At 33.9% G+C, this 18,904-nt stretch overlaps 1 protein-coding gene across 1 annotated transcript in view; it reads right to left on the bottom strand.

The window, feature by feature from the left end:
- Window positions 1-3,131: 3,131 nt before the first annotated feature.
- LOC126893024 (membrane-associated tyrosine- and threonine-specific cdc2-inhibitory kinase-like) overlaps window positions 3,132-18,904 on the bottom strand; it is a 54,320-nt gene continuing 38,547 nt past the window's right edge. The window contains exon 4 of the mRNA XM_050662964.1: window positions 3,132-3,200. Coding sequence (XP_050518921.1) covers window positions 3,132-3,200 — 69 coding nt within the window. The remainder of the gene's footprint in view (window positions 3,201-18,904) is intronic.

The following is an 18,904-nucleotide window of genomic DNA, read 5'->3' as shown; positions in this document are numbered from 1 at the left end:
GATCTTTTTCTTATTTTCATTGTTTATATATTTCCACGAGGGAAATAAACTACCCGTGTTGGGGTGCCCCCCCCCCCACATGCAAAAATTAAAAAACAAATAGCCCTGATTTATGAGCACTCATATTCCGCAAATTAAAAATTTTGAGCTCGTTCCACTGAGCAGGAATTTAATATTTTAGTGGGGGGCTGAGTCACATTCTTAGAATATAAGCTATGCGAATTAAACTACTATTAACTTTCTTGTAAAAACTTACAGTTTTTCAGTGATTTACGAAAAACCGCTTTAGACCAGGGCGCATCTGTAAAAATATTAGTACATTTGGACGTTGAGAGGTGACTCAAATTTTTTTGCAGAAATTGCTTGAAAATAACTCAAATAACAATATTTGAGTTATCCTCCCTCTCAAAAAGGTCTGGAACATTGTTTAAATAATCAAAATGTCAAAAAATGAAGGAAAATTTCGATTTTTTTCTTCGATTTTTGATTATAACATTAAAAGTATTCATTTCCGAGAAAACTTGTACTGACATAAAAGTTGTGTAATTAAATTTCCTACAATATAGAATTGGTTAAAAATTTAAAAAATAGTCACCCTTGTTGCAAAATAGCAATAATTGCGAAAAAAAAAACATACAAAAACAAGTATTGGCATTTTACGTTTTTCAACCATTTATGCTACACCTAGGACCTTCATATTTCATTCACAGAAACTCTATGAGTATACAGTAAAACAATACTGTAAATTTAATTAAGATTGGTTAAATAGATTTTGCAAAATAAATTTTGCAATCCAGCTTTCGCAAAAAAAAATCATTTTTTCAAAATATTACAGGACTGAAAATAAAGCAGATAGCAAGTTGAAATTTTTTTTTCTTATAGAAGTGTACTGTACCTTTCATTTGCAATTTGCAACACTAAAACACTAATTATTGGTGCTACGCGCAGGACAGCGGATAGTTTGCTCTGATTGGGCATTCCAATGACCTTTAATAATGATTGATACATTTTAATTTTTATTATATTTCGATATAAATAAATAAATTGGTTTATTGCAAAATAAAAACACATACTCTATCCTTTGAAATATCACTTTTTTTAGCAAAAACTTTCTTTGTTGATATATTTTAACTTAGAGAATAAAAGTTTATTATTTTTAAACATATGCAATTGTTTAAACAATATTTCACAAGCAATAATAAAATTAGTTTGATTTTTGTGGAATTAAAATATTAAAATACAACAAAATATAGAGTAAGAAAATAATATATTAGATAAAGATTGGAAGAAATTTTGGTGGAAATCAACTTGTGTGAATTCTACACCGCTGTCCTGCGCGTAGCACCGAAAATTAATGTTTATTTAAAAAATTTACTGATGCCGTGGTAATTAATCGATTTTAATTTTGCAAATTGCAAAGGAAAGGTACAGTACACTTCTATAATTAAAAAAAAATCAACTTGCTATCTGCTTTATTTTCAGTCCTGCAACATTTTAAAAAAATGAGTTTTTTTTGCGAAAGCTGGATTGCAAAATTCATTTGGCAAAATCTATTAAACCAACCTTAATGAAATTTATAGTGCTATTTTACTATATCATAAAGTTTTTCTGGGTAAAATATGAAGGTCCTAGGTGTAGCATAAATGGTTGAAAAACGTAAAATGCCAATACTTGTTTTTGTATGTTTTTTTTTTTCGCAATTATTGCTATTTTGCAACAAGGGTGACTATTTTTTTAATTTTTAACCAATTCTATATTGTAGGAAATTTAATTACACAACTTTTATGTCAGTACAACATTTCTCAAAAATGAATAGCTTTAAAGTTATAATGAAAAAACCATTAAAAAAATCGAATTTTTCCTTTCATATTTTGACATTTTGATTGTTTAAACAATGTTCCGGACCATTTTGAGTGGGAGGATAACTTAAATATTATTATTTGAGCTATTTTCAAGCAATTTCTGCAAAAAAATTTGAGTCACCTCTCAACGTCCATCTCAAAACAGATCCGCCCTGGACTACTTCAAAACATGCATTTTTTCACGAATAATTAAAATCTTTGATCTTTAATAACTTAAAAAGTATTGACTTATTCTAATAACTTTATATAACAAATGTAGCTTATAATTTGTCCTTTTATTGATTTGTGCAGTTATTTTTTATAAAATAATTTTCACCCCCGAGAAGGGGCGGTATCCACCCTCAGGGTAAAGGCGCAAGGTGGCACCATGTCACCTTTGTTTCTTGAGGTATCCTCTAACCACTGACCAATTTTCGTGAAAATCGATGAAGGTTCACCGAAATTGAAGGTAATCGTTGATTTTTACCTTCAGTGACTGCACTATACAAAATAAATTGCAATTTACTTATCTAAATGCTCGTAATTTGTGATCTCATAAATTGTTAAATGATATGTAGTCGCCAAATAATTAATTTGATGCATTTTAAATACAACTCCCTATTAAGCCGGGAAGATGGGGTAGTTTTCTTGCGAAGGGGTTGTAGCTCAATAATCGAAATGCACGTGATTTAATAGTTTATTCTTAGAATATATAAGCTATAGGAATTATATCCGCAATACGATATATTTTAAGTTTCCTCAGCATTTTTCTCTTAAGCTAAATCAATTAAAGGGTTGTTTGGGGGTGAATGGGATGAGCTCAAAAATCGAAACTATATCATTTCAAGAGCTCATAAATAGCTCGTAATTCTGCCGCAAAAATCGATTCAATATTCCTATTTTTAAGTAGTAGGGGGCTGACTCAGCCCCCCCCCCCCACTAAAATATTAAATTCCTGCTCAGTGGAACGAGCTCAAAATTTTTAATTTGCAGAATATGAGAGCTCATAAATAGCTCATAAATCAGGGCTATTTGTTTTTTAATTTTTGCAAGTGGGGGGGGGGCACCTCAACACAGGTAAATAAACTTCCTGTAGCTGTCTGTATACCATAAATCACAAAAATACTAGATTTGTTATAAAAGGTATATTGTCAAATACCCTAAATAAGTGTCACATTAAGACAAAACGTTTTCGGATTAAGAAATCCATCATCAGTGTTCTAAAAGCCAAAAAATAGCATGCCTGAGCTACCAAAATGAGTTGGCCATTGAAATCGAATATGTGAGGTTTTAATTCTCCAAAAAACTCCAACCACGTGGGAAGAGTCCTGTATTGCCCTGGATAACATTCAGGCATATCTGGAACATCATTTAACTATTATATAAATATGTAACATAACATAACCGTTCACATTTAAAGGGTTTTTACCCAACACATTTTGGTGGCTCAGGCATGCTATTTTTGGCTTTTAGAACACTGATGATGGATTTATTAATCCGAAAACGTTTTGTCGTAATGTGACCCTTATTTAAGGTATTTTAAAATATACATTTTACAACAAATCTAGTATTTTTGTTTATTTATATTTAGATATGGATTACAAGAAGGAGAAGCAAAGATTTTTAAAATTATTTGAGGAAGTATCGACTGACGAGGAAACGTGTGAAGATGATGATGAACAAAGTTACTTTTGATTAAAGTAATATAATGTTGAAACAAACGCATATCTACAATATTATATGATCATATAATCATTAAATAATATAATTGTACACAATTTTGCAAAAAAAATGTTTTAAATACTGCTGACCCATATTTTTGGACCCGGTGTTTTGCACCGTGCGGGAGTATTCGATCACAAAAAATTGGCGCGAGTAACGGAAGGTTAAGGATGTACCTACCAGAAAAAAGTTCCAACAAAAATAGTTTTCAGATTGAAATAATTATTTACCATTTTAATTTTTATTATAATAGTTGAATTCTGTATCTGAGACATTTCGCTTTTATTTAAGAGATGTCGCGGCAGCATCCCAAAAGTGGATTTTAACTATCTTTAAAATTCCTCATAAATAGACAGTTTGGTTTCGTTTTGATTCAGAGGCGTGCACTCAGCTCCACCGATGAAGTCGTAAGACAGAAACAGCTATCTGGATATTGTGTATCGCCTCTGAATCGAAAGGAAACAAACTGTCTTTTTCACTTTTATTTTTACTAAAATTTTAGTACTAAGAACTTTCTTTCGAACCGTTTTTCCTAGACGAATGAAAGAGGAATATGACTGCATATTGTAGAGTAAGAAGAATAATAACTCGAATACAATGCTTCTCAAGACTTACAGTCGGAAAAATGAAAGAATACCCATGAACGAACATATAAAACACGCTGTATTTTCCTGTCACCGTGTCACAAAGAAAATTGTCCAGTGCAAGTACATGTAACAATAATTATTACATGTACTTGCGCTGGCCAATTTTTTGTGTGACACGGTGACAGGAAAATACAGCGTGTTTTATATGTTCGTTCATGGGTATTCTTTCGTAATAACTTAAAAATTATTATGAAAGTCCGAAAGTGACTAAATCAAGGTTTAAAGCCGCCGCTACAAGATCCAGAAGAAATTGTTGTCTTTATTTTATTACTAACCTGTTACTTTAATTACTAACAATCAGCGCCATGCACGTATTAGGCGGCCGTCAATGGTGAGGGCGAAAGAGATGCCATTCCGGCAGTCCAATGGTGAATCTTACTCTCACACACATGACGGCCGCCTCAATACGATCTTTCCGCTCATTGTTAATAATTAAAAATAAATGGGGTGTAAAGCTAGTTCTCGTCCGTAGTAGAATACTGCACGTGCACCCTGGGTAACGCTAAATGAACTAGCAACAATAGAACCGCCAGACCTGTCTCTCGTAGATCTCCTGGCGAACACATTGCAATGAACATTAAAAATAACAGTCTTGTAATAAATTAATGACACAAATTTCTTCAGGATCATGTAGGGGGGGACCTTTAACTTTGCTTTATTCACTTTCTGACTTTCATAATAATAATTTTTAACTTGTCCTGAGTAATCAAGTCTTAAAAATATCCATTTTCGCGTTTTTTATATATTAAATTGCTTATAACTCGAAAACGATAAACTTTAAAGAAAAATTACAAGAGACCTTTTTTGTTCAGAATGGTCCAGAAAACCTAAAAAATATTTCTTGGTCGAAAATATTGATACTTGCAATTTAAAAAAAAAATTGTTTAAACAAATCCTGACTACTTTATGATTATGCAAAAAAATCTCATGGAAATATTTTTTCCAACGAACCGGCGTTTTCGCCTTGTCTACATCATCATACGTGGAAAAGAAAAGTGTGTGTGTGTGTGTGTGTGTGTGTGTGTGTGTGTGTGTGTGTGTGTGTGTGTGTGTGTGTGTGTGTGTGTGTGTGTGTGTGTGTGTGTGTGTGTGTGTGTGTGTGTGTGTGTGTGTGTGTGTGTGTGTGTGTGTGTGTGTGTGTGTGTGTGTGTGTGTGTGTGTGTGTGTGTGTGTGTGTGTGTGTGTGTGTGTGTGTGTGTGTGTGTGTGTGTGTGTGTGTGTGTGTGTGTGTGTGTGTGTGTGTGTGTGTGTGTGTGTGTGTGTGTGTGTGTGTGTGTGTGTGTGTGTGTGTGTGTGTGTGTGTGTGTGTGTGTGTGTGTGTGTGTGTGTGTGTGTGTGTGTGTGTGTGTGTGTGTGTGTGTGTGTGTGTGTGTGTGTGTGTGTGTGTGTGTGTGTGTGTGTGTGTGTGTGTGTGTGTGTGTGTGTGTGTGTGTGTGTGTGTGTGTGTGTGTGTGTGTGTGTGTGTGTGTGTGTGTGTGTGTGTGTGTGTGTGTGTGTGTGTGTGTGTGTGTGTGTGTGTGTGTGTGTGTGTGTGTGTGTGTGTGTGTGTGTGTGTGTGTGTGTGTGTGTGTGTGTGTGTGTGTGTGTGTGTGTGTGTGTGTGTGTGTGTGTGTGTGTGTGTGTGTGTGTGTGTGTGTGTGTGTGTGTGTGTGTGTGTGTGTGTGTGTGTGTGTGTGTGTGTGTGTGTGTGTGTGTGTGTGTGTGTGTGTGTGTGTGTGTGTGTTTGTATTACATTTATTATGGCATCATGTGTGTGCATTTTGCTACGTTATGGCATCTGCGAGCTTTGTGGCATCATACACGCGATGCCATAAAATTTTAAGTCGATTTTTAGCATCTACGGCATTATATTGTCACAGATGGCGTCATTTTAATATTTTGTAATGTTTTGGTGTGTATGACGCCATAAGATGATATCGTTGTACATTCACACACATGTATTTGTTATGGCATCATTCTCGCTGCGTATATAGTGCTGCCCCCTACGATTAAAATAATATGTGCATGAAATAATTTACACTCCTTTGGAACATGATGCCATTAGGTACGAGCTATCAGAAGCGAGTGGTGTGTACCTAATTTGCGGAATTATATCGATTTATACTTTGTTAGTTTTTTGTTGGTGTTGTTGTGGCCGTTATAAAGATAATGTAGTGTGTGTGATGTTATCATGACAATGTACGTAAACTTCAAAAATATCACAGGTCAACCAGGGGCAACTGAAGCTCGAAGGTTTTTGGTGGTTGGTGCACTGAATGTGAATCTGGGGTCAAAATTGTTGTGTCACGTCAAGTTTTCGAGATATCCTAACCTTTATTGTATTATTTTTAATATCTTATTTTTGATAACTTTGAAATAAATGAAATATAAAATGAAAATACTGAAAGCCAAGGGTAAACTAATGAACTACACGCAACATAGAGAATTTAATTTTAGAATGTGACCTAACAGTAAAAAATATAGAAATACCTAAGTACAAAGAAACCTTAGGAAGATAGCAACAAATGAAAGACTAATGGAAAAAGGACAAAAATTGGCTATGGTTTCATAGTTATTGAAGGCATTAAATGGAAATGGAACCAAAAAACAAGCAGAATAGAAAAAGTAACAAACAATGCAGAACCAGCTAGTTCATAAAACTAGCTGAAGAAAACCGTGACCAGACATCTCGTAACGCGACAATTCGTAACCGGACAAGTGGTAACGGACAACTCGTAACGGCGACAGTTCGTAACAGCGACACTTCATAACGGCGACAGTTCGTAACTATACAAGATCGTAACGGACAATTCGTAAACGTCCAAATTGAATTATTCTGTTTATGTTTGTTAACGTGAAAACTAACTGTTATTACAGTTATAATTGAATGTTTATCAATTTAATGAATCAGGATGTGAATCAGGATGAACATGTTTAATACATTTTATATTTCGTGTTTCAGAATAATATATTAAAAGTCCTTAATAACAAACAAATATTTAAATACATACAAACTTTTAACAATATTTTTAAAAGTTTATCCCTCTCATTGTTCCTTAAATTTACATATACCTAGACAAAGGACTAATGAAGTAATTAATGAAATCTTTAAGCCGGCAACCGTCTTTAGACATTCCCAACTTTTTAAGTAAACATTTTGTAAAGGAAAACAACTTTTCTTCTTCTTCACTTGCCTTGTCCGTTGCGGACGTTGGCTATCATCATAGCAATTTTAATTTTGTTTGCGGCGTTTCTGAATAACTCGATCGATGTTAGTCCATACCATTGGTGTAAGTTTTGAAGTCATGAGTGTCTTCTTCTTCCGGGTCCGCGTTTGCTTTCTATTTTACCCTGTATTATTAGTTGGAGTATATAATATTTATCATGTCTCACAATATGACCGAGGTATTCAAGTTTCTGTTTCTTAATTGTGAAAGAGATTTCTTTTTGTTTTCCCATTCGGTGCAGTACCTCTACGTTTGTGGTATGAGTCGTCCAGGATATTTTGAGGATACGTCGATACACCCACATTTCGAATGCCTCCAGCTTTCTCATTAATGTTTCCGTCAGTGTCCATGCCTCTGCGCCATACAGCAAGACTGGAAATAAATAGCACTTTTGCAGCCATATTTTTAGTAGGAGAGATATGTCGGATCGGGTGAATATATTATTAATGTTGTTAAATGTTGCTCTGGCATTTCAATTTTAGATCGTATTTCGGTTGTTTGATCCCATTTGGAGTGTTCCAAGGTATATATACGAGTCAACGTGTTTAATTAGTTGGTTTTCTATTTTTAATTTTCTGGCAGGTTTTTGAATTTGGCTGACCAGCATCCATTTTGTTTTATTTATGTTGAGGTCAAGTCCTCTTTCTTCACTCGTTCTTTGTACCCTGTCCATTAAGATACTGTGAAAAACAACACTTGTCCAAAAATTAAAATTTTGGCAAATCAAGAAAAACTTCCCAGACATCTGTTGTTTTCTATAGAAACATCCAAATGTTCTATGTAGTTTACTCCGGACATCATAGATTTTTACAAAACTAAATGTGTCGGATGGATAAAGAAACTACTATTCTATGAGAAGAATACATAAAATCGAATTTTCTTAAAATGGACATGTATTGTTTTTCAAATAAACGCTTCAATTTTAAAAATGTTTATTCTGATACTGATTTATTAAATTGATTATTTTTTTCACCCGTTAAATTCTGACGTTTTTGCTTTTTCAGCCAATCACCACGCGTCTTTCTAGCCAATCATTGAGTGTAATACTGATAAAACATCCTCTTCTTTGATAAAACAGTCTCTTCCCTAATAAAACTTAAGGTACCCTAAATTTCACATAACACGTACATACCTTAATTACGAACGACATTGGAAAATCTCATATTAGTTATAAAAATTGTGTTTTTAATAATTGTTCATTTTCGATTTAAACAGTTTTTTATGTATTAACAATATAATAAATAAATTGGTTCATTTTTATTTCATAAAATAATTTATCTATAACCTACTTAAGACATTGATCTTAGTTGTCTTAAAAATATTTCACAGATGCCCGTATTTACTAATAATACATATTGGTTCACAAAATAATGTTTTCAAATACCACTCGTCCTCTAAATTTTGCTTGATAAATTTTTTCGTTTTCATACTTAAACTTCTTTATTTAGAGTAAAATCACTCAAACAAACCGAAATGGATAAAATTATCATTCGGTTTGTTTTCGTAATTTTACCAAATAAAGAAGTTTTCGTGAAAACAAAAAAAAATATCGATAAAATTTAGAGGACTCGTGGTATTACCTTTGATAAACATAATTTCATTTATAACTGTTTAACAGTTAGTTTCAACGTTAACAAAAATAAGCAGAATAATTCAATTTGGACGTTACAAATTTGTATAGTTACGAACTGTCGCCGTTATGAAGTGTCGCCGATACGAACTGTCGCTATTACGAATTGTCCGTTACCATTTGTCCGGTTACGAACTGTCGCGTTACGAGATGTCATGGAACCGAAGAAAACACAAAGACGGAACGAGAAACAAAACAGGCACAGTACAGGGACATGAACAGATCTAAAGATAATAACACAAACGGAAGGAAAAACAAAGTACAAGTTAAGCACAGAAAAAAACAAAACAATTCTGAAAATGGCATCATGGAAAGTAAGAGGTATAAATGGAAAGGCAATAGAACCTAGAAACTAGAAATAAGAACATTGAAGCAGTAGCTTTAACAGAGACAAAGAAGGAAGGAAGAGGATCAATAATATTAGAAAAAGGAATGTTACTAATATACAGTAAAGTGGTAGAAACGAAGAGAGCTCAGGCAAGAGTAGCGTGCATAATAAAGATGAATATTATCAACAAAGTAAAAAATTGGATATATTACAACGAACATATACTAAGAGTAGACGTAGATATGGATACAGAGGAAACCAATACAAAACTAATCATATGCTATGGACCAGATGAAGACGCAACAAAAACGAAAATAATGAGTTCTGGGATAAGTTCCCAGAAGTGATAAATATTTGTACCTACAGAGAAAATTATGATCACAGGAGACATGAACAGTAGAGTGGGAAAAGAAGCAGAAAAAGGGAGCAATGTCATTGGACCTTATGGGGAGGAAAAAATAAACAAAACTGGAAATTACCACTCAAATTCTGTCTAGGTCTAGACAATAGCCTGGTGATTATGAACACACACTTCCGGCATAAAAGTATACACAAGATCACAAGAGAAGTCAAATCAAGAGAAGAACAATCAATTATGGACTATACTATAGTGGAAAAGGCAGAAGAACTGGATAAGAGACGTAAGGGTGAAAAGGTGTTATGAAATTGGCAGCGACCACTATATACTGGAAACCACATTCAAAAGCAAAAGAAAAGAAATAAAAAGGAATGAGAGCATAAACAGAAAACACAAAGAAATAATAAAAAAATTATAAACAAGGGAAGAATCAACGAATCAACGAAAATAATATACACAGAGGAGCTAGAGAAAGAGGTGGAAAATGAACACGAAACAACAGAAATAATAGAAGAAGAATGGGAAAGATTTAAAAATGCGATGATAAAATCAGCTAATGCAATATGTGGGACTACAAGAAACAATAACAGAGAGAAACTAACATCTTGGTGGAATGATGAAGTGAAAGGATAAATAAAAGAAAAGAAGAAATTATAAAAACAATACGTACAAGACAAAACACAAAAAAATATGAAAATTATAAGAGGCAAAGAACAAAAATGAAAGAGATAGTGAAGGAAGAGGAAAAGAAAAGTTGGGAAAAATTCGGAAAAAAAATGGAAGAAAACAGCACAGAAACTGTAAAGTTATTTTATAGAACACTGAAGAACCTAAAAAGCAACAAAGAAACAATGGTGAAAAAAATCATGAACAAGGAAGGAACAATAATAAACGATAAGAAAATAATGGAAAGATGGAGGGAACACTTCGAGCTGATACTGAATGGAAAGCAAGGGAATACAATAGAAAAAGAAAGCCAGATCAATCGAGGGTCCATGAGAAACACGGAAAATCAAGAAACTTTAGAAAAAGAAGAACTGGAAGAAGCAATAAGAAAGATAAAGATTAGAGAAGTACCAGGAAGCGATGAAGTAGCACCAGAAATGATGAAATATATAGAAGTAAAAAAAATTAATTTTTATAATTTGTTTAATTTGTTTTCATAAAAAATTACTATGCATATAGAACCTAATATGGAAAATAAAAGTAATACCCAGACAATAGACAAATGCAGTAATTACAGTAGAATCCCTATTATCCGTGCTCCTTGGGACCGGAGGTGGCACGTATAATTGAAAAGCACGGATAATTGAGAAGCACGGATAATCCGAACATGTGTTTCTTATGTATAATACATACAGTCGGAAAAATGAAAGAATACCCATGAACGATCACATCAAGCACTTATTTTGTATTTGCTGTCTTTTTCTATAAATAACAAACGTTTGTTATAGACAAGGACAGCAAATACAAGGAAAGTGATTGATGTGATCGTTCATGGGTACTCTTTGAGTGTGGCATCAAGAATGTGGCAAGCAAAACCAATAGCGAAGAACAGAAGACGACGAAGCATTAAAGAATGGAATAGTCACATCTAGCAGATACTAGAAAGTAAGAGAAAAACTTGGCAAGAAGCAACACAAATGGCCACCAATAGGAAAGAATGGAGGAAGTTCATTGAGAGTTAGACGAAACTCCCGACACCTCAGAAGATTAAGACACTGATTAAGATTGAATGAATGGCCCAACACCGAAAGGTATCAATGAGTCTACTGATTAAGTAAGTAAAGAAGTAAGTTTTTTCGCATCACCTTTTAGTTCAATTGTCAAACATTAAAGAGCAGGTGTCCAAGAATCAAGAAAAGAGAAAATCATCGGCAATAGAAGAGGTGTGAGTGATATGAATTAAAAAAAATAATAATAGATTAAACAAAATTGTAGAAATAAATATCTGCAAAAAAAGAAACACAAGTTAAAAAAAAAAGAAAAAAAGAAATGCAGTCAGTAAAAACTCTTAAAACACCTCAAAACCCCCATGGATGCCCGAACAAATAAAATCCGTAATGGCTTTCTTTAAATTTGATTTGAAGAAGGAAGTACTACCAGGAAAACAAAAATGTGAATAGGCAAATCAAAATACCCAGTATTAGAAATGAGAAAATTTACGGATATAAACTTTTATTTGAAAAACTATTAGAGCCGCAATAAGCGACTAATAAATAATAATGACAATAAATTAATAACATAGATTTTATGCAAATTGTTTGCAAATAACTGACAAAGTTAAAAAAACAAGAATTTGTTCTGTAATTTATTAGTTTTTTATTATCCCAAAAATGTCGGGCATAATTCAAGTATTAAGTCATGGTGTGTCAAGTGTGGTATTTATGACATCTCAAGGTACATGTGGCATCTGATGCCACAAGTAATGTTATCATAGTTTTCCCTGTAGTTTTGTTTAGAAGGAGGGTATAACAAAATTAGAAATATATTACTGATCCACATCTAATTAGAATCAACCTAACGTACGTAGACTTGATGATGCCACTTTGCAGTCTGAAGCACAGATGCCACAACAAATGCGGCGCCGTGTATGTGTGTGTGTGTGTGTGTGTGTGTGTGTGTGTGTGTGTGTGTGTGTGTGTGTGTGTGTGTGTGTGTGTGTGTGTGTGTGTGTGTGTGTGTGTGTGTGTGTGTGTGTGTGTGTGTGTGTGTGTGTGTGTGTGTGTGTGTGTGTGTGTGTGTGTGTGTGTGTGTGTGTGTGTGTGTGTGTGTGTGTGTGTGTGTGTGTGTGTGTGTGTGTGTGTGTGTGTGTGTGTGTGTGTGTGTGTGTGTGTGTGTGTGTGTGTGTGTGTGTGTGTGTGTGTGTGTGTGTGTGTGTGTGTGTGTGTGTGTGTGTGTGTGTGTGTGTGTGTGTGTGTGTGTGTGTGTGTGTGTGTGTGTGTGTGTGTGTGTGTGTGTGTGTGTGTGTGTGTGTGTGTGTGTGTGTGTGTGTGTGTGTGTGTGTGTGTGTGTGTGTGTGTGTGTGTGTGTGTGTGTGTGTGTGTGTGTGTGTGTGTGTGTGTGTGTGTGTGTGTGTGTGTGTGTGTGTGTGTGTGTGTGTGTGTGTGTGTGTGTGTGTGTGTGTGTGTGTGTGTGTGTGTGTGTGTGTGTGTGTGTGTGTGTGTGTGTGTGTGTGTGTGTGTGTGTGTGTGTGTGTGTGTGTGTGTGTGTGTGTGTGTGTGTGTGTGTGTGTGTGTGTGTGTGTGTGTGTGTGTGTGTGTGTGTGTGTGTGTGTGTGTGTGTGTGTGTGTGTGTGTGTGTGTGTGTGTGTGTGTGTGTGTGTGTGTGTGTGTGTTTGTATTACATTTATTATGGCATCATGTGTGTGCATTTTGCTACGTTATGGCATCTGCGAGCTTTGTGGCATCATACACGCGATGCCATAAAATTTGAAGTCGATTTTTAGCATCTACGGCATTATACTGTCACAGATGGCGTCATTTTAATATTTTGTAATATTTTGGTGTGTATGACGCCATAAGATGATATCGTTGTACATTCACACACATGTATTTGTTATGGCATCATTCTCGCTGCGTATATAGTGCTGCCCCCTACGATTAAAATAATATGTGCATGAAATAATTTACACTCCTTTGGAACATGATGCCATTAGGTACGAGCTATCAGAAGCGAGTGGTGTGTACCTAATTTGCGGAATTATATCGATTTATACTTTGTTAGTTTTTTGTTGTTGTTGTTGTGGCCGTTATAAAGATAATGTAGTGTGTGTGATGTTATCATGACAATGTACGTAAACTTCAAAAATATCACAGGTCAACCAGGGGCAACTGAAGCTCGAAGGTTTTTGGTGGTTGGTGCACTGAATGTGAATCTGGGGTCAAAATTGTTGTGTCACGTCAAGTTTTCGAGATATCCTAACCTTTATTGTATTATTTTTAATATCTTATTTTTGATAACTTTGAAATAAATGAAATATAAAATGAAAATACTGAAAGCCAAGGGTAAACTAATGAACTACACGCAACATAGAGTATTTATTTTTAGAATGTGACCTAACAGTAAAAAATATAGAAATACCTAAGTACAAAGAAACCTTAGGAAGATAGCAACAAATGAAAGACTAATGGAAAAAGGACAAAAATTGGCTATGGTTTCATAGTTATTGAAGGCATTAAATGGAAATGGAACCAAAAAACAAGCAGAATAAAAAAAGTAACAAACAATGCAGAACCAGCTAGTTCATAAAACTAGCTGAAGAAAACCGTGACCAGACATCTCGTAACGCGACAATTCGTAACCGGACAAGTGGTAACGGACAACTCGTAACGGCGACAGTTCGTAACAGCGACACTTCATAACGGCGACAGTTCGTAACTATACAAGTTCGTAACGGACAATTCGTAAACGTCCAAATTGAATTATTCTGTTTATGTTTGTTAACGTGAAAACTAACTGTTATTACAGTTATAATTGAATGTTTATCAATTTAATGAATCAGTACCGGGATGAAGATGTTTAATACATTTTATATTTCGTGTTTCAGAATAATATATTAAAAGTCCTTAATAACAAACAAATATTTAAATACATACAAACTTTTAACAATATTTTTAAAAGTTTATCCCTCTCATTGTTCCTTAAATTTACATATACCTAGACAAAGGACTAATGAAGTAATTAATGAAATCTTTAAGCCGGCAACCGTCTTTAGACATTCCCAACTTTTTAAGTAAACATTTTGTAAAGGAAAACAACTTTTCTTCTTCTTCACTTGCCTTGTCCGTTGCGGACGTTGGCTATCATCATAGCAATTTTAATTTTGTTTGCGGCGTTTCTGAATAACTCGATCGATGTTAGTCCATACCATTGGTGTAAGTTTTGAAGTCATGGGTGTCTTCTTCTTCCGGGTCCGCGTTTGCTTTCTATTTTACCCTGTATTATTAGTTGGAGTATATAATATTTATCATGTCTCACAATATGACCGAGGTATTCAAGTTTCTGTTTCTTAATTGTGAAAGAGATTTCTTTTTGTTTTCCCATTCGGTGCAGTACCTCTACGTTTGTGGTATGAGTCGTCCAGGATATTTTGAGGATACGTCGATACACCCACATTTCGAATGCCTCCAGCTTCCTCATTAATGTTTCCGTCAGTGTCCATGCCTCTGCGCCATACAGCAAGACTGGAAATAAATAGCACTTTTGCAGCCATATTTTTAGTAGGAGAGATATGTCGGATCGGGTGAATATATTATTAATGTTGTTAAATGTTGCTCTGGCATTTCAATTCTAGATCGTATTTCGGTTGTTTGATCCCATTTGGAGTTGACGACTGTTCCAAGGTATATATACGAGTCAACGTGTTTAACTAGTTGGTTTTTTATTTTAATTGTCTGGCAGGTTTTTGAATTTGGCTGACCAGCATCCATTTTGTTTTATTTATGTTGAGGTTAAGTCCTCTTTCTTCACTCGTTCTTTGTACAATCTCCATTAAGATATTGTGAAAAACAACACTTGTCCAAAAATTAAAATTTTGGCAAATCAAGAAAAACTTCCCAGACATCTGTTGTTTTCTATAGAAACATTCAAATGTTCTATGTAGTTTACTCCGGACATCATAGATTTTTACAAAACTAAATGTGTCGGATGGATAAAGAAACTACTATTCTATGAGAAGAATACATAAAATTGAATTTTCTTAAAATGGACATGTATTGTTTTTCAAATAAACGCTTCAATTTTAAAAATGTTTATTCTGATACTGATTTATTAAATTGATTATTTTTTTCACCCGTCAAATTCTGACGTTTTTGCTTTTTCAGCCAATCACCACGCGTCTTTCTAGCCAATCATTGAGTGTAATACTGATAAAACAGCCTCTTCCTTGATAAAACAGTCTCGTCCCTGATAAAACTTAAGGTACCCTAAATTTCACATAATACGTACATACCTTAATTACGAACGACATTGGAAAATCTCATATTAGTTATAAAAATTGTGTTTTTAATAATTGTTCATTTTCGATTTAAACAGTTTTTTATGTATTAACAATATAATAAATAAATTGGTTCATTTTTAAATCATAAAATAATTTATCTATAACCTACTTAAGACATTGATCCTAGTTGTCTTAAAAATATTTCACAGATGCCCGTATTTACTAATAATATATATTGGTTCACAAAATAATCTTTTCAAATACCACTTGTCCTCTAAATTTTGCTTGATAAATTTTTTCGTTTTCATACTTAAACTTCTTTATTTAGGGTAAAATCACTCAAAAAAACCGAAATGGATAAAATCACTCGTCCTTCGGACTCGTGATGTTATCATTCGGTTTGTTTTCGTAATTTTACCAAATAAAGAAGTTTTCATGAAAACAAAAAAATTTATCGATAAAATTTAGAGGACTCGTGGTATTACCTTTGATAAACATAATTTCATTTATAACTGTTTAACAGTTAGTTTCAACGTTAACAAAAATAAGCAGAATAATTCAATTTGGACGTTACAAATTTGTATAGTTACGAACTGTCGCCGTTATGAAGTGTCGCCGATACGAACTGTCGCTATTACGAATTGTCCGTTACCATTTGTCCGGTTACGAACTGTCGCGTTACGAGATGTCATGGAACCGAAGAAAGCACAAAGACGGAACGAGAAACAAAACAGGCACAGTACAGGGACATGAACAGATCTAAAGATAATAACACAAACGGAAGGAAAAACAAAGTACAAGTTAAGCACAGAAAAAAACAAAACAATTCTGAAAATGGCATCATGGAAAGTAAGAGGAAGAGGTATAAATGGAAAGGCAATAGAACTGCGGGAAGAAACTAGAAATAAGAACATTGAAACAGTAGCTTTAACAGAGACAAAGAAGGAAGGAAGAGGATCAATAATATTAGAAAAAGGAATGCTACTAATATACAGTGAAGTGGTAGAAACGAAGAGAGCTCAGGCAAGAGTAGCGTGCATAATAAAGATGAATATTATCAACAAAGTAAAAAATTGGATATATTACAACGAACATATACTAAGAGTAGACGTAGATATGGATATAGAGGAAACCAATACAAAACTAATCATATGCTATGGACCAGATGAAGACGAAACAAAAAACGAAAATAATGAGTTCTGGGATAAGTTCCCAGAAGTGATAAATATTTGTACCTACAGAGAAAATTATGATCACAGGAGACATGAACATTAGAGTGGGAAAAGAAGCAGAAAAAGGGAACAATGTCATTGGACCTTATGGGGAGGAAAAAATAAACAAAACTGGAAATTACCACTCAAATTCTGTCTAGGTCTAGACAATAACCTGGTGATTATGAACACACACTTCCGGCATAAAAGTATACACAAGATCACAAGAGAAGTCAAATCAAGAGAAGAACAATCAATTATGAACTATACTATAGTGCAAAAAGCAGAAGAACTGGATAAGAGACGTAAGGGTGAAAAGGTGTTATGAAATTGGCAGTGACCACTATATACTGGAAACCACATTCAAAAGCAAAAGAAAAGAAATAAAAAGGAATGAGAGCATAAACAGGAAACACAAAGAAATAATAAAAAAATTATAAGCTAAGGGAAGAATCAACGAATCAACGAAAATAATGTACACAGAGGAGCTAGAGAAAGAGATGGAAAATGAACACGAAACAACAGAAATAATAGAAGAAGAATGGGAAAGATTTAAAAATGCGATGATAAGATCAGCTAATGCAATATGTGGGACTACAAGAAACAATAACAGAGAGAAACGAACATCTTGGTGGAATGATGAAGTGAAAAGATAAATAAAAGAAAAGAAGAAATTATAAAAACAATACGTACAAGACAAAACACAAAAAAATATGAAAATTATAAGAGACAAAGAACAAAAATGAAAGAGATAGTGAAGGAAGAGGAAAAGAAAAGTTGGGAAAAATTCGGAAAAAAATGGAAGAAAACAGCACAGAAACTGTAGAGTTATTTTATAGAACACTGAAGAACCTAAAAAGCAACAAAGAAACAAAGGTGAAACAAATAATGAACAAGGAAGGAACAATAATAAACGATAAAAAAATAATGGAAAGATGGAGGGAACACTTCGAGCTGATACTAAATGGAAAGCAAGGGAATACAATGGAAAAAGAAAGCCAGATCAATAGAGGGTCCATGAGAAACACGGAAAATCAAGAAACTTTAGAAAAAGAAGAACTGGAAGAAGCAATAAGAAAGATAAAGATTAGAGAAGTACCAGGAAGCGATGAAGTAGCACCAGAAATGATGAAATATATAGAAGTAAAAAAAAATTAATTTTTATAATTTGTTTAATTTGTTTTCATAAAAAAATTACTATGCATATAGAACCTAATATGGAAAATAAAAGTAATACCCAGACAATGGACAAATGCAGTAATTACAGTAGAATTCCGATTATCCGTGCTCCTTGGGACCGGAGGTGGCACGGATAATTGAAAAGCACGGATAATTGAGAAGCACGGATAATCCGAACATGTGTTTCTTATGTATAATACATACAGTCGGAAAAATGAAAGAATACCCATGAACGATCACATCAAGCACTTATTTTGTATTTGCTGTCTTTTTCTATAAATAACAAACGTTTGTTATAGACAAGGACAGCAAATACACGGAAAGTGATTGATGTGATCGTTCATGGGTACTCTTTGAGTGTGGCATCAAGAGTGTGGCAAGCAAAACCAATAGCGAAGAACAGAAGACGACGAAGCATTAAAGAATGGAATAGTCACATCTCGCAGATACTAGAAAGTAAGAGAAAAACTTGACAAGAAGCAACACAAATGGCCACCAATAGGAAAGAATGGAGGAAGTTCATTGAGAGTTAGACGAAACTCCCGACACCTCAGAAGATTAAGACACTGATTAAGATTGAATGAATGGCCCAACACCGAAAGGTATCAATGAGTCTACTGATTAAGTAAGTAAAGAAGTAAGTTTTTTCGCATCACCTTTTAGTTCAATTGTCAAACATTAAAGAGCAGGTGTACAAGAATCAAGAAAAGAGAAAATCATCGGCAATAGAAGAGGTGTGAGTGATATGAATTAAAAAAAATAATAATAGATTAAACAAAATTGTAGAAATAAATATCTGCAAAAAAAGAAACACAAGTTAAAAAAAAAAGAAAAAAAGAAA

Source organism: Diabrotica virgifera, chromosome 10, assembly GCF_917563875.1.
Source record: "Diabrotica virgifera virgifera chromosome 10, PGI_DIABVI_V3a".
Classification (NCBI taxonomy): Eukaryota; Metazoa; Arthropoda; class Insecta; order Coleoptera; family Chrysomelidae; genus Diabrotica; species Diabrotica virgifera.
The sequence above is the reverse complement of the archived record's forward strand: the minus strand, read 5'-3'. Positions and strand labels throughout refer to the sequence as shown.